The sequence below is a fragment of the Lepisosteus oculatus genome, chromosome 9 (genome assembly GCF_040954835.1).
Source record: "Lepisosteus oculatus isolate fLepOcu1 chromosome 9, fLepOcu1.hap2, whole genome shotgun sequence".
NCBI classification, from domain to species: Eukaryota; Metazoa; Chordata; class Actinopteri; order Semionotiformes; family Lepisosteidae; genus Lepisosteus; species Lepisosteus oculatus.
The window spans coordinates 47,383,741-47,396,551 of record NC_090704.1 but is presented as its reverse complement, the minus strand read 5'-3'; the positions used below and the strand labels follow the sequence as shown (position 1 = coordinate 47,396,551).

The window sequence follows — 12,811 nt, the reverse complement described above, 5'->3', positions numbered from 1 at the left end:
CAGCTGCTCACACCCAAGATAAGCTGGCAGTGTCAAAAACTCTTATTGTTATCAGAAATGTTCATCATGAGAAAAGATGTTTATAATTGAATTCTTATCTATTTTGGAATTATGATATACAGTAGATATGTAACACTAAGTTAGAGGCACCACCAAAAATAAAATCTTGAAAGCTAATTATCTCAAATTTATTATCACAACTTTCTGTGTCAACAGGGTTGTTATATAGTAGTCACTGCTGATAGAAGTGGCAATGTCAAATTTCTGATTATCATTGATCTGTCTTGAAGGGACTAGTTCTACCAATTGCCATCAGATGGTGGATCAATACATCCCTTCCCATGCATTGCTGAAGCTTTTGCAAGTAAGATCTTCACAGAAGTATGGTTTCAAAACTGAACTGTTATCCAAACAAGATTCGGGCCTCCTGACGAAGACGGAATAACACAGTGCACATTGACAGGCATACCCTGGTTTTATGATCTTCTACATGTTTAGAGCAGATCGAAAAAGAGCATGAAATATTTAGCATCTTTCTTCTCCAGTATGTAGTTTTATTTAGAAGCATTCAGAACTTGTGCACAGAACGCTTAATTTCCTGTTAGTTTAATCATTTACTAATAAATCACCTAAACTGTTTCTAACTCAGCAGCAGGCCAATTATAGCTCTTTTAATGAATGCCCTACCAGATCAGATGTGAGAAGCTTATCTTTACAAATGAAAAATTCAAATTTACACAGTAGTTAATCTTGGTGCACGCCGAGCAATAGTACATCAGCGCAAATGAAGCCCACGTTAAGCTTCTATAAACCTGCGATAAAATTCTGATAGACAATGTTTTAATATAGTTTACAAATTAGCATGCATCAGAGAAGTTGGAAGACCCAATTTAGATGTGTTTTAGTTTGACTCAGGAGTTTGAAGTCGACCTCCTAGGGTTTCAGAAAATGTCCCCGCTGTCTTTATCTTGTGCAGTGGGGAAAGGGTTAAGAATAAAAGCAAGTCTCATCTAGACTTGTTGTGTCAGGGCAGGGCAACGAGAGGCCAGCAGGGCTGTCAGAAGGCGGCAAGGAGCCCCTGGCTGATACTGGCTGAATTGAGCCACTCCTGCCCATCAGAGCTGGAGGAACACCGGGCCAGGAGAAGGGAGAGGTCTGTCAGTCTGCACCCCATTAAGGAATTACCAGTAGAGTTCTCTGTCATAATAAACAGCACCTTATGTCATGCCGTCTCAGCCAATACAAACACGTGATTTCAGAGGACTAGTGAAAAGTGACATGACACAGAAACTGGAGGACTAGACAAGGTGTGTGTTGTAACTTGTCTGCTTCTTCTTTACACACAACAAGCCTACGAGAGACTACAAGGCCTGCTGTGTAGTACAGTGGAATTTGCTTCTGTGACTTTAAGTCACTGTGGCAGGAGTATGCACCATGCAAATTTCGGCTGCTCAACTTTGCATATTCTAACTGTTCTGACTTCGGGGCTGTGATTTGTAAGGCTCAACAGGAGTCAGATGTCTGCATTTTGCCTTGTAACTCAACATATAAAACCAAAATAAGTAGGATGCAAATTTTCCATTTTGGCAAAATGCAAAATTGAAATGCGACCCGCTTTGTACTTGTTATCTTCAAGCCTTTAGACATTTTTCTCAAATACAAGTTTGTTAATGGGCACAAAATTGAGAAACCTGTAGCACTAGCAAACTGAGTCTTAATTTGGCTTTTTCTAGGTCATTCTTTTCTGTCCTTCAGATCATTAGAAAGGTTAGAAATGAAAGGAGACCATTCACAGCCCATTTATCTGCTTTGGTAGTTAGTAGTTCATTGAACTGATGATCTATCCATCCATTTTTTGATAGAAGCCAGGGCATTGACTTCAACCACATGGCTAGGCAGCTCGTTTCATACTCCCAAAAGCCTTTGGGTAAATTAGTGTCTCCTGATCTCTGTTTTCAATGCATTTTCACATAGTTTCCACTTGTTCTGGTTTGTTTCACTGTTCATTCTGAAGAAATACTGTGTTGACTTGATCAGTGACTTTAAGCATTTTGTAATAATTGTATCAGATCTTCGTAATCTCAGTTAAGGACTAAAAATGTAATTCCTTTTTTTTTTACTACAGTCACAATATACACATGAGCTGGGCTGCTGTGGGCACCTGTAGCAGGTGAACAGAGTTTGCCAAGTCAGCTTCTAGGAGGACGTCTTAGTGACGTCATGAGGACAGTGACACCCAGACCAGCAGTTCCAGTACTGTCTCCAAGAGTTGCACTTTTGTATTGACAGCACTTTGCTGAAAACCAGTTACACCCTCGCCTTCAGCTTGTTTCTGTAGTTTTAATCATCTGCAAACCACATCAAAGAACTTAAAGTTTCCAGTGATTGAAACACTGGTCTTCATGCAACTGAAATCGAAAAACACAGTGGGTTTAATGGGGTACTCAGCAAGTGTGCTGTGTGGAACCTGGCATTTACAGGCCTGCAGTGCCCAGCATGGGTCTGAAGCACTGTGTTCGGGTTTCAGAAGGAAATTCTGCATTGGGAATACAAAAACAACAATATAAAAAGTTGTGTGTGACGAGAGATGGAAAGACTCTTTTTTAGTTGTGGGTGGAGAGGTGAAGTTTTATTTTCCTTCACACAGTTTCACTGTGAAATGTTTGGCATGAACTATGAAACACTGCAGTCATATTTTGAAATATGCGCCCATAAAATCTGAACTCTTCCTGTACAAATATAATAAAAATAAGTATTTAAAAACTGGCATTGTTAAATGTGGAAATGTCAGCACGAAAGCTTCTCTGTGAGCCCATGAACTCATTCAGCTGCTTCCACTCAGCTCTACAGCGCTGTCACGATCACTTGGTTGAGGGATCACTGAAAACGTCTTGCCTTCACTGCATTCCACCTCATTCTTTCATTGCTGGCATTTAGCATGGCTTTTTTGCTCCAGAATTAATACTGAATAAACACACCATTTCACGCAAACCCAGACAGACTGAAAAGTTGCTGTGAAGCGTTCAGTAGCTCAGACTGCACACATCATGTCGGTGTTGTGTAGTATCTGCCTTTCTGTTGCTCTTCCCTGATAATTCTGCTTTTCATGTTGGCCTCTCAGTCTCCCTGACTTCCTTGCTTATTGTAAGATTGTGGATCAGACATGGGTTACAGTGACTCTAGTAGTTCTTGAACTGGCAGGTATATCGGTTGTGCTCCCGTCTGTCTGACTGTCTCTGAGGCCCTGGCCTGGGATTTTTTTAAATGCAGAGTGGGAGCAAGGCCAGACTACGCCTCCCTCTGTCCGGGGCCTCTCCATCTGTCATGTTTACAGAAATGGTTTAGGAGCCAAGAACTGACCTGAGCATGAAACCCCTAGAATACCATTCTGGCTGGTAAGCAGTAATCACAAGGCAATTAAAATACTGTAGATATAAGCTGCAGGCCACCGTCTTCTGTTACACTGGGGTGCCATTGCACAATTTACTTCAGAAGCATAAATTCCACGTCCAGTAGTTTGGTTAGATCCTGATAAAAGAGAGACGAGATATGCAGGTTGTATTTGGCGTCGCCCGTCTGGCTGTGGGAACAGAAGGCCGAGGCAGCCCAGGAAGTCCCAGATGCAAGACTTATATACTGTACAGTATGTACAGTAGGCGAGATTCGGATCTCACCTTCCTTGTGATTTTCTCTAGTAAACTCCTTTTAGTAAGTCCCTGCTTAATTGCAATATCACAGAAATTGCAAATCCCACACTATTAGGCTTCTAACACAATTTCTAGTGTTGTACTGGGACTGCATTGTAAAACACAGAGCAGCTGGAATGGCACCTCTGCAGGTTACAGATTAGGACATGACTTTCATTTCTTGTTTTTGCAGTGTAGCCTTGGTGGTTTTTCCTGAAGGTTTACTTTTATCTCCCTGCTACGGATCAATTCAGGAGTAGATTATGCCAGAATTCTCTCATATGATCTACACTCTATGATCTTATAGCTTTCTGAATGACATACAGTTAAAAAAAAAACAAGCTTTTGAAAAATAAAATAACTGAAAAAAAAATTGGGCGAGTAAATTAAAGTGCACCTTACTTCCTCTTTCAAGCAATATCTCAGTTAGATCACTCACACACAAGCTGCATTTAAAATAAAGACAAAATGCCAAACAGGAAGCAGAGACAGACCTGATATCAACAGAAAAATGACTTTTGCTATCAGTCTGTTGTTAAATCATAGCTCTGGCAGTGGTAGCTCTGGCAACATCATCCTTTTCAAAAAGCATACCTTTCTGCTGGTAAAGCATGTGTCTGCCTGACCAACACCCCAAGAACTAAACCAAATTTACTGTCAATCCTTTTAAATCCCTCTTTTCCTTTTTTCATGTGCTCTGATGTTGTGTATTGCACTTTTTCTAGAGAGCACTTATAGTTACAACTCCCCCTGCACTACCTGTAGATTGGGGATGTAGCCTGAGAACTTTAAATGAGTGTTTAATACTTACACGTTTTGTAAAGCAGAGGCTCTTTGAAGAGAGACCCACTTTTGTATGATATTCAGAAGCAGTGTTTCACATATTGAAAAGCACAAGAGCAAATTCAGATCCTCAAACAAGAGCGCAGGCATTTAAATACTGATATAGCCAGAAAATCCTTAAGTGATGTTAAGGATGTCACTCGACCGAGCTCTTGTCTGTGACTCCTCCTAGTTCCCCTGGTTGCTGCTGGCTGCATATAAAGACAAGTCTTCAAGTATATGACAGTGCTGTCTTCAGTGTGCTTCAATGTGCTATCAGACTGCTAAAGCCAGTCCAAGTCACTAAAATTGGCTTGGAGGAAATCAGGCTGTCTTTAAAATGAGAAATGTATGATTCATTTTTTTTTCACACAATTGGCTAGTTTTCATTCTTATGAAATCATCAAAGTTGGCCAGGCTGCTTAATCTTTTAATACACCCAACTCTGAAATAGATTATTGAACTCTTGAAATAGGTCTTCATTTTAGATTGAAATGCAAACAAATAAATTAAGATATTATGGGCCTACTTAAGAGTAGCCAAAGGTTCTCTCATCTAAATCTCCAGGCAGCAGTGACATACTGTACCACCGCATGTGTGTGGAACTGAACCCCATTGCACTGGACAGGGGCCCCTCCCTGCAGCTTTAAAGTAGTTATCCAGAAAAAGTCCTCAGTAAGGGGGTCTGTCTCTCTGCGTCACCTTCAAGGTGCACTGAGCACATTATAGAAGCCTGTTGATGAGAGTTTCTGACACACTTCTCCTTCCTAAGAAAGCAGCTGCCAGTTTGAGTTATTTCAGATGAGTGGAGGTTCATGCAGAAGAGCACTGTCATTCTTTCGCCCCGAACTGGATGTGAAGACGGGGGACCAGGAGAGGGCTGTGCTGTCATGCAGCACAAAAACACAACAGGACTGACTCCAAATGCCTGACGAGTTCCTCTGCATTTCTCCAGTATACAGCTGAGACCAGCGTTTAATTGCAGTCAAGCAGAGAAAACTCCAGGCACCGCAGCTCCACTTCATTTTAATTCCTAATTCTTGTTCTGCTCATGGTAAAACCGCCCTGCAGTGCAATGACTGGCCAAAAAGCAAGCGCTGGACCGGGGGAGGCCCTGTGCGTTTACCGGAGGAGCTTGGAAAGAGAAAGGATGCATGTAATGATGGGAGAGAGACAAAGGAGGCAGATAGGGAAAGGCTGGTAAATGGAGTACAGTACAGTAGAAAGTTCACGGTTGTGAACTCGTGCAAATGTTCATCCCAGGCCAGGCAGGACAACTCCATGACCCTCCTCTGTTCAGTTTCAAGCTTCCTTAAGCTTTAGAACATACAGTAGAATCAGAGCTGTATGTATTTATTTGTATGAGAAAAAGGTCAGGTGGTGCTCCTTAGCAGGTTTTTTAACAGTTGTGTAAGAACACATGGAGTCGTCCTTTCCCACGGAGCCAACTGCCAGCCCCTGGGGGGCAGGAGAGTGGCAGGGCCCCAGGCAGCAGGGAGGGGGTGACATTGCCCTGAATTCCCAGGTTGAAAGGCGCTCTGCCCAAAGTGGGGTCTTACATCACAAGGGCTTGAGATTCCCGGTGCCGTCCACTGCATAGACTTTGCTTTTCCTCTCCTACTTGTTTCCAAGGTCTGAAGGAAATCCCAGCTCCCAATGGGGTATCAGATAAAGACATGTGGAGCAGCTCTGTGGGGTGAAGAGCCTCCGAGATTTTGTCCACAGCCACTCTGCTTTGTCTGTAGCATCATGCTGTCAGTCATGACACTGAAACATAATTCCTGTACTTAAGAAATGAATGTGCTGCTGCAGTTGTCATTAAGGACACTTTAATTTGCTAATATCCAATTACAATTCCAGGTTTGTAAAGTAGCATGTATTAATCAGTGCAGAGTCCTGGGGAATGACACAGAAACAAATCTCTCTCTGAAGGTCAACCCAAGGTCAGCACTATGAAGCAGGATGTCTGTGACCCCTGACCCTGCCTCCCATCCCTCTGTCAGCAGCAATGAGGAGCCAAGGGAGACTGACAGAGACCAGGAACACAGGGCAATGCAAGACAGCATGCCCACAAAATGTTAAACCATACAGGAATTGATTTGCTTTCCTCTCTGTAAATGGGCAACTACTGTATGAGCTTGGGAAACTAATCACAAAGTTTCCCTGTTGTTCATGCTTTGGACTCAGCAAGTAGCTTTCAGTCTTGTAGTCGGCTTTGCACCCTCACCAGCTGCAGAGGTGTGTGTGGTTTGACCCCCTGCCCTACCCAGAGATCACTATAGCGTACCGTTGTTAAAACAGGGTAAAAGAGTTTAAAAAAATAGATTATAGTGATCTATAAACTATAAATTAAACCGTTGACCTTAAGAGTCAGTTTAAGGAACATCACCAGAGTTTATAAAGCATTTGACAGTGAAGGGTGACTGCTTCCAGTTTTATTTAACTGTCACGTCCAAACTTTCTATTTTATCTAATACATAGATTGTTGTCTTACCCCCAGAATAGGAGGTCAACTGCAAAATGAAACTTGTGGGTTATTTGGGCAGGGTAGGGATCTGTGCCTGGGGTGAGGAGTGCAGTCCTATAGCAGTGAAAGTCAGAGCACGCTGGACTCAGGATGTGTCAGGGATGAGGAAGGCTGGACACTAGGCATGGCTTTAATTGGATTAGATACTATCACTTCCCTCTATGCTGCCTGATGCCAGCCAAGCCGGCAGTAAGAAAACAGAAACCACAGGAATTCTTAACCAGCTTACAGTTTGGACAAAAGGAGGAGAGCTGCTTATTTTAATCTCCTGTAAACCAAATGCATTTGATTTTGTTTAGGAGACACGTAAACGGTTGTTGATAGCATGGGAAAGCTTGTTTTCTGTCAGCTCTTGGACAAAGCAGAGTAGTAGACTTGTCCTACGCTTTTGTCATTTAGACGGACTGTGCCTCTCTCCATTATTGTCATCTCCCCAGGGCGCAGACCCCAAATGCAGGGCTGTGTAGGACTCAGGAGGTCTGTACTTAAACAGGAGTGTTTCTGCTCTTTGAGACCATGGGGGTTACTACCACCATTGGCTGCCCTAGTAATTCTGTTATTACTGTTGCTATTAACAATATGACTGATGTTGTTGCTACTAATGGTTTTGCTTCCATTCCTTTTGATGCTACTGTTTCTATTAATATTGCTGTTACTACCACTATTACTAATGCTACTGTTGCTGCAACTATTGCTGCTACCACCATAACAAAAAAATAGCATTATTAGTGCAGTGCCAAAAAAGTATTAGTTTTGTTTTTCTGATTGTCAACTGCAACTGTTTAGCACGTTTCCTATTAAGGGTATGGAATGCCACAGAAAAACAATACCCATCTCAGAAGAGAAGAAGCTGTTTGCTTTTAGAACATTCTCTTAAAAAGTGCCAAATTCTCACAAGCCTGTGACCCTGCCTGCCCCTGCACAGAGAACTGAGAGGAGAGACAGAGCAACGGCTATCACTGAGGCCCGTAGAGCCGTGTGGAGTGTGGACTGCATGCTCTGATGTGGAGAGTAGTTAATAATCTGAGTGGGACTTTCAGGGCAGGGAGTATCAGAGCGGTAGGGGCACCCGAGGGGCGAGTAGGCTGCCAGTGAGCTCAGGCGGAATCTGAAGTTGATTAGGCTCTGGACTCCAGCTTCAGTAATGATACGCACATGCTGCACTACAGGGCCACAGGTCCTGCAGGCTGCTGGCTCCCCTTGGCCAGAGCGCTTCACTCCTGCGGGCTGGGGTAGCACTGCAAGAGCACCCTGTGCCCCCAGCTGAGCTGCTTTCCAAGCACGGGATCCAGACGTGCACAGATGTTTCCTCAGTGGAATTCCAATCTGAGATCGAAGAGGGTGGCGGTGCCCTTCTGAAGCCTGCAGATGCGTGTTAAAGGGCTGAGGCTTCTTTCAGGATGTGGGATTTTACCGTTTCTTCTGAGCTAGACGATTGTTTTTCATTTACTTATGTACGATTTATCATGGGCTTTGGCGAGAAAAAACCACGAGCATTCCCTCCATGCCTCTGTTTTTTTTTTCAGGGCAAAAAACAAGCTCAGTAACAGAGAGAATCAGATGGCACAATAATATCCAGTACTTATTATTTTATCATCCTTATTTTAATTGTAGACATCTACTCAGTACATTTACATCATTAGTTTTGGGATGAAAGAGACAGATACTGTGTTACTAATATAAGGAATATTACAAGACAATGCACTGTATTATATTACTATGCTATTATAAAAAGCTACCAAGGGCTCCAATAAGCACAATTTCAAAATTATATGTATTCACAGAGTCACAAATATAGAACTTAAAATAATATCATTTTAAAAAGAATATATCGATTTTAAAAGAAGTATATTTCAACTGTAAATGCACTTGTTTATGTTTTTTAAAGATATATATTATTTATTTCATTCTTAATATGTTTGAATTTCCACATAAGGTCATCTTATCTTATTAAAACAGCAGAATCCAGCCTGTGTCTGAGATGACTAGATTTTTGCACAATTGTATATTAATAATTTTTTTGTCGGCAAATCTCAATGATTTCAGGAGATAATAGTATCTAAAGATAAAAAGGCTTCTATAAAGTGTATAAAATCAGGCATGCAGTCCCCCATTACCTATTCATTTATCTATTTATTATTATTATATATTATAGTTGTGATTTCATGTACTTCATGTGAGTTTACATGACTTTTATGTTTCTCTTGTATGTTTTGTACTTTTATGGGAGAAGCCAAAGACAAAAATTCCACAATAATGGGAAATAAAGTATCTATCTGTATTCCTATAATTTTGCTCTTAATGTGTGTTTCGCCCATCACTGTGATCTTGTTTAGATTTATTACTTTACTAGTATCATTATTTTCTATTTCAAGCTTGGCAAAAACTTCCTCGTCAGACGTGCCACAGACAAACCTGAAAGTCTTTGATTTGGAGACTTAAACAAAAAGATGATAAGTTTCACCTGAGCACGGGGAAGAAAACCCTTTTGATACGGATTTGCCTCGAAGCAAACAAAGACACCTTTGTAACTGTTGCGTCTGAAGCAGTGAAAATCTCATTGCATTGCTTCCTCACAGTGGGCCTGGGATTTATTCAGAATGAGATTGCGGCTGAATTGTTTTCTTTGTTAGAAAATATATCCATGGATTTCATAGGTACAGTCCAGACTGGACTGGGCTCCCAGGGGAGACAGGCTGTGGCTGAGGCCCTCCACTCACTGCATGTGACACTGTAGAAACATCCAGTGCCCAGCAGTGGACCCTAATTCTCTTAGTAAGACTTTGCATTGCTGAGCTCCCACTAGGAAAGGAGGTCATGGAAAAAGCTGTCAAAGAGTGAAAGAATGACATGAGTGCTCTTGCCACCAAACTCCTCATTCAGAGCGAAAGCCTGCAAAAAAAATCTTTAGATTTGCTTGTTTGTTGCTGTCTGACATCTGAATAGACTACAGTGCATGCTTTGCTGTTTTTAAGATCAATTTCTTTACTGCACTGCATTTCAGACAGCCTGATGTTTTAGTCGGAGGACATAGTACCGTAACAGTAGTGTATTATTATTATTATTATTATTATTATTATTATCACAAAAGGTGTTTTTTGTATCGACCATATTTCATATTTTAAGTTAACACTTTAGTAATATATTTTTACAAAGTTTTCTATTTGTTTAAAAACATGTATTTAGTTCCACATTCTGGACACAAAGAACATGGTTGCACATTCTGAGGTTTTCTTTTTTCCAATAGCAAGATACTTCCTGGAATTTTGTATGTTTCCTTACAAACATAATCTCAGCCTATAAAACTTTAATGTGTTACCAGGGGACATTCTGACAACAGCATTGCATCTGTCTTGCGCTGGAGAAAGGCAAACAATTTGAACAGAGATTGAACTGGCTACCCTAGAATATTATAGTCAGACATGCAGATATGAACATCAGAAAGCAGAGTTCTGTCAGTTACCTTTCATATATATTTGTTGGCACCTGGATCACATCCTTTCTGTGCAGTTGTTGTGGCTGTGATGCTGTTAGCCAGGTTAAAGACACTGCTGTGTGAAATGCTACTTAGCAGGTTAGCAGGTCGTAGTTTTACAGAGTGTTGACACAAACAAGCAACCTCTTTATACTCTCTGTTGTAATGCAGAAACACAATTCCACAATTATCTCCTGCTGAAATTGAGACGTTCTGTTTTAATTTGTTTTAATTTTAATCTTGACACATCTGTGTTTTGTAGTTCAGCTTTATGGGTTTGTATTGAGAAGCATCGATGTTAATAACAAGGAACGCCAGACAATGAGTCAGTTAGGTGTGATTGATAAATATGCTGGATTAATGACTACAACACATCATACTGGCTGCTCATGTACAGTTTACTTAGAACTGCTGTGTTCAGTTGTTTTTTTAAGATTTTGATTAATGTGACTTAAATGGCTTGATTTTCTCTCATTCGACCTAATAAAGTTATATATAAAAGTCAAAAACATTATTAGAGCCTTAGGACCTTTTAATGTTCATAACCTATTGTAACTCCTTTTTGTATCTAAAACAATTACCAGTGATAGAGAAATAGAAGAAAAAGTCCTCTGTCATGTAACCTAAAACCTAAACCTAAATCCCATTACACACTATATGATGCAGTTGATTGCCAAATCATTGTTTACTTAGACACTATGAGGTATTTCCAGATGTATTTTTACCATATTGAATTCAGTCACCTTGCTAGGTTTAAAGTACAGTTAATATCATGTATACCGAGGCAATAAACGTGCAAGTTCTGTCAGATTAGGATGAGGCAAGGTGATGTAAGGATTCCTTTATTGTAACTACTGACAAACAGGCACTGACTTCAACTGTCATTAATTACTTGGCCTCAACATAAAAAAAAAAACAGTTTGCTGTTGAATTGTGATGTGAGTTTATGCTTTAGTCTCCAGTTCTGCAGCAGCCGTCTCCCAGTACATGTTGAATCCAGTGACAGGGAGGCCACTGTAGGGCTAATGTTTCAACTTTGACTTAGAGAACACTTATTCTGCACTTGTTGCTGGGCTTCTGCCAAAGCCACAAGAGGTATTTATGCCACGACTTTCTTGCCCTGTTCTTTCCTACTTGCATTACAGAGAATGCAGCAATTATTAAAAAATTAGAAATTTTCTAAATATGTTGTTGAGTCCTGGGAGAGCTTGCTGCAGTTTGACATTCCTGTGGCGACAACGGGCTGCCAGCAGCTCGGCACACATGCCTCTGTGTGTGTGAGCTGCTTCTCTCCAGCTGCAGGGGTTACCCACAGTGGTTCTCTGACCACTGAAATTAGGGTTCGGAAGGTGAAGTAGGATGAGGACCGGAGAGCAGTGAGAGATTATTAGACCCACACCTCTGTTTGACTGACGAACATGATTGTCTTGGATATTGTCAAGAACTCAGAGGCTGCCTGTCTGGCTCTGCTAAACTGGCTGTGTGACTGGATGATGACATGACCTTCTTAGTGATTAACTCATAAGGCGAAACTATGACATATGTACAGTTTCCTGCTGTTATAAGTAGTCAAGGTGCGGTGAATTTTTGCATAAAAAGATTTACAGCCGCAAGGACATTCTCTTCCAGTCTTAGCAATTTGCACATTCCACATCTGATGGACTCAGAGTTCAATAAAGCCACTGAAAACACAGACCAGGCCTTTGGCATGTGTTCACAAATGCAGGGTGTGCTGCTTTGTAAAACCAAAATAACATGTCTTTCCAGAAGGATAGCTACACTAAATTAAACATAAAAGTTTGATTTATTACAGCAGCCGCTGGTTAAACTGATTAGAGTGGGTGCAGATAGGTGAAAGTATACTCTGGAGAGTTCATCGCTGTCCCCTTACCTTATCGACGTCCAGGCGAGGCCTCTCAGCACGCGCTGGGAGACTGGCAGACCCTGGAAAAGGATGTGCACTGCACTCCCTTTCCCGTTGTGAGGACCTCGTGCTGTGTGCCCTGAGTACCTGTGCCTTTCCTTCTAGGCCTACACCTCCCACGGCCCTACTGTCATCATGCCCACCTGGTTCTGTACCCGGAGCTGGTTTGAGCACGTTGGCAAGTTTGACGAGGGAGGAAAGGTAAGATCTTCCAAACATAATCTTTCCTGTCTTTTCATTCCATAAAAATGAAATCAAATGTAATTCTGGATATCCAGCCCTTGTCACACTGTCCCCTGGACCCTTCTCATTCCTGGCCTGCAGTGGAATCAACATCAGAAATTCCTGAATGCAGGTGAAGCCACAATGTGCATTTT

At 41.5% G+C, this 12,811-nt stretch overlaps 1 protein-coding gene across 5 annotated transcripts in view; it reads left to right on the top strand.

Moving 5' to 3' along the window:
- The window catches only part of b3gntl1 (UDP-GlcNAc:betaGal beta-1,3-N-acetylglucosaminyltransferase-like 1), a 67,889-nt gene that overhangs the window by 34,976 nt on the left and 20,102 nt on the right, over positions 1–12,811 (top strand). For all 5 annotated transcript variants that reach the window (XM_069194690.1, XM_015355920.2, XM_006635516.3 and 2 more), the window contains one exon: positions 12,540–12,635. In XM_069194690.1, coding sequence (XP_069050791.1) covers positions 12,540–12,635 — 96 coding nt within the window. The remainder of the gene's footprint in view (positions 1–12,539; positions 12,636–12,811) is intronic.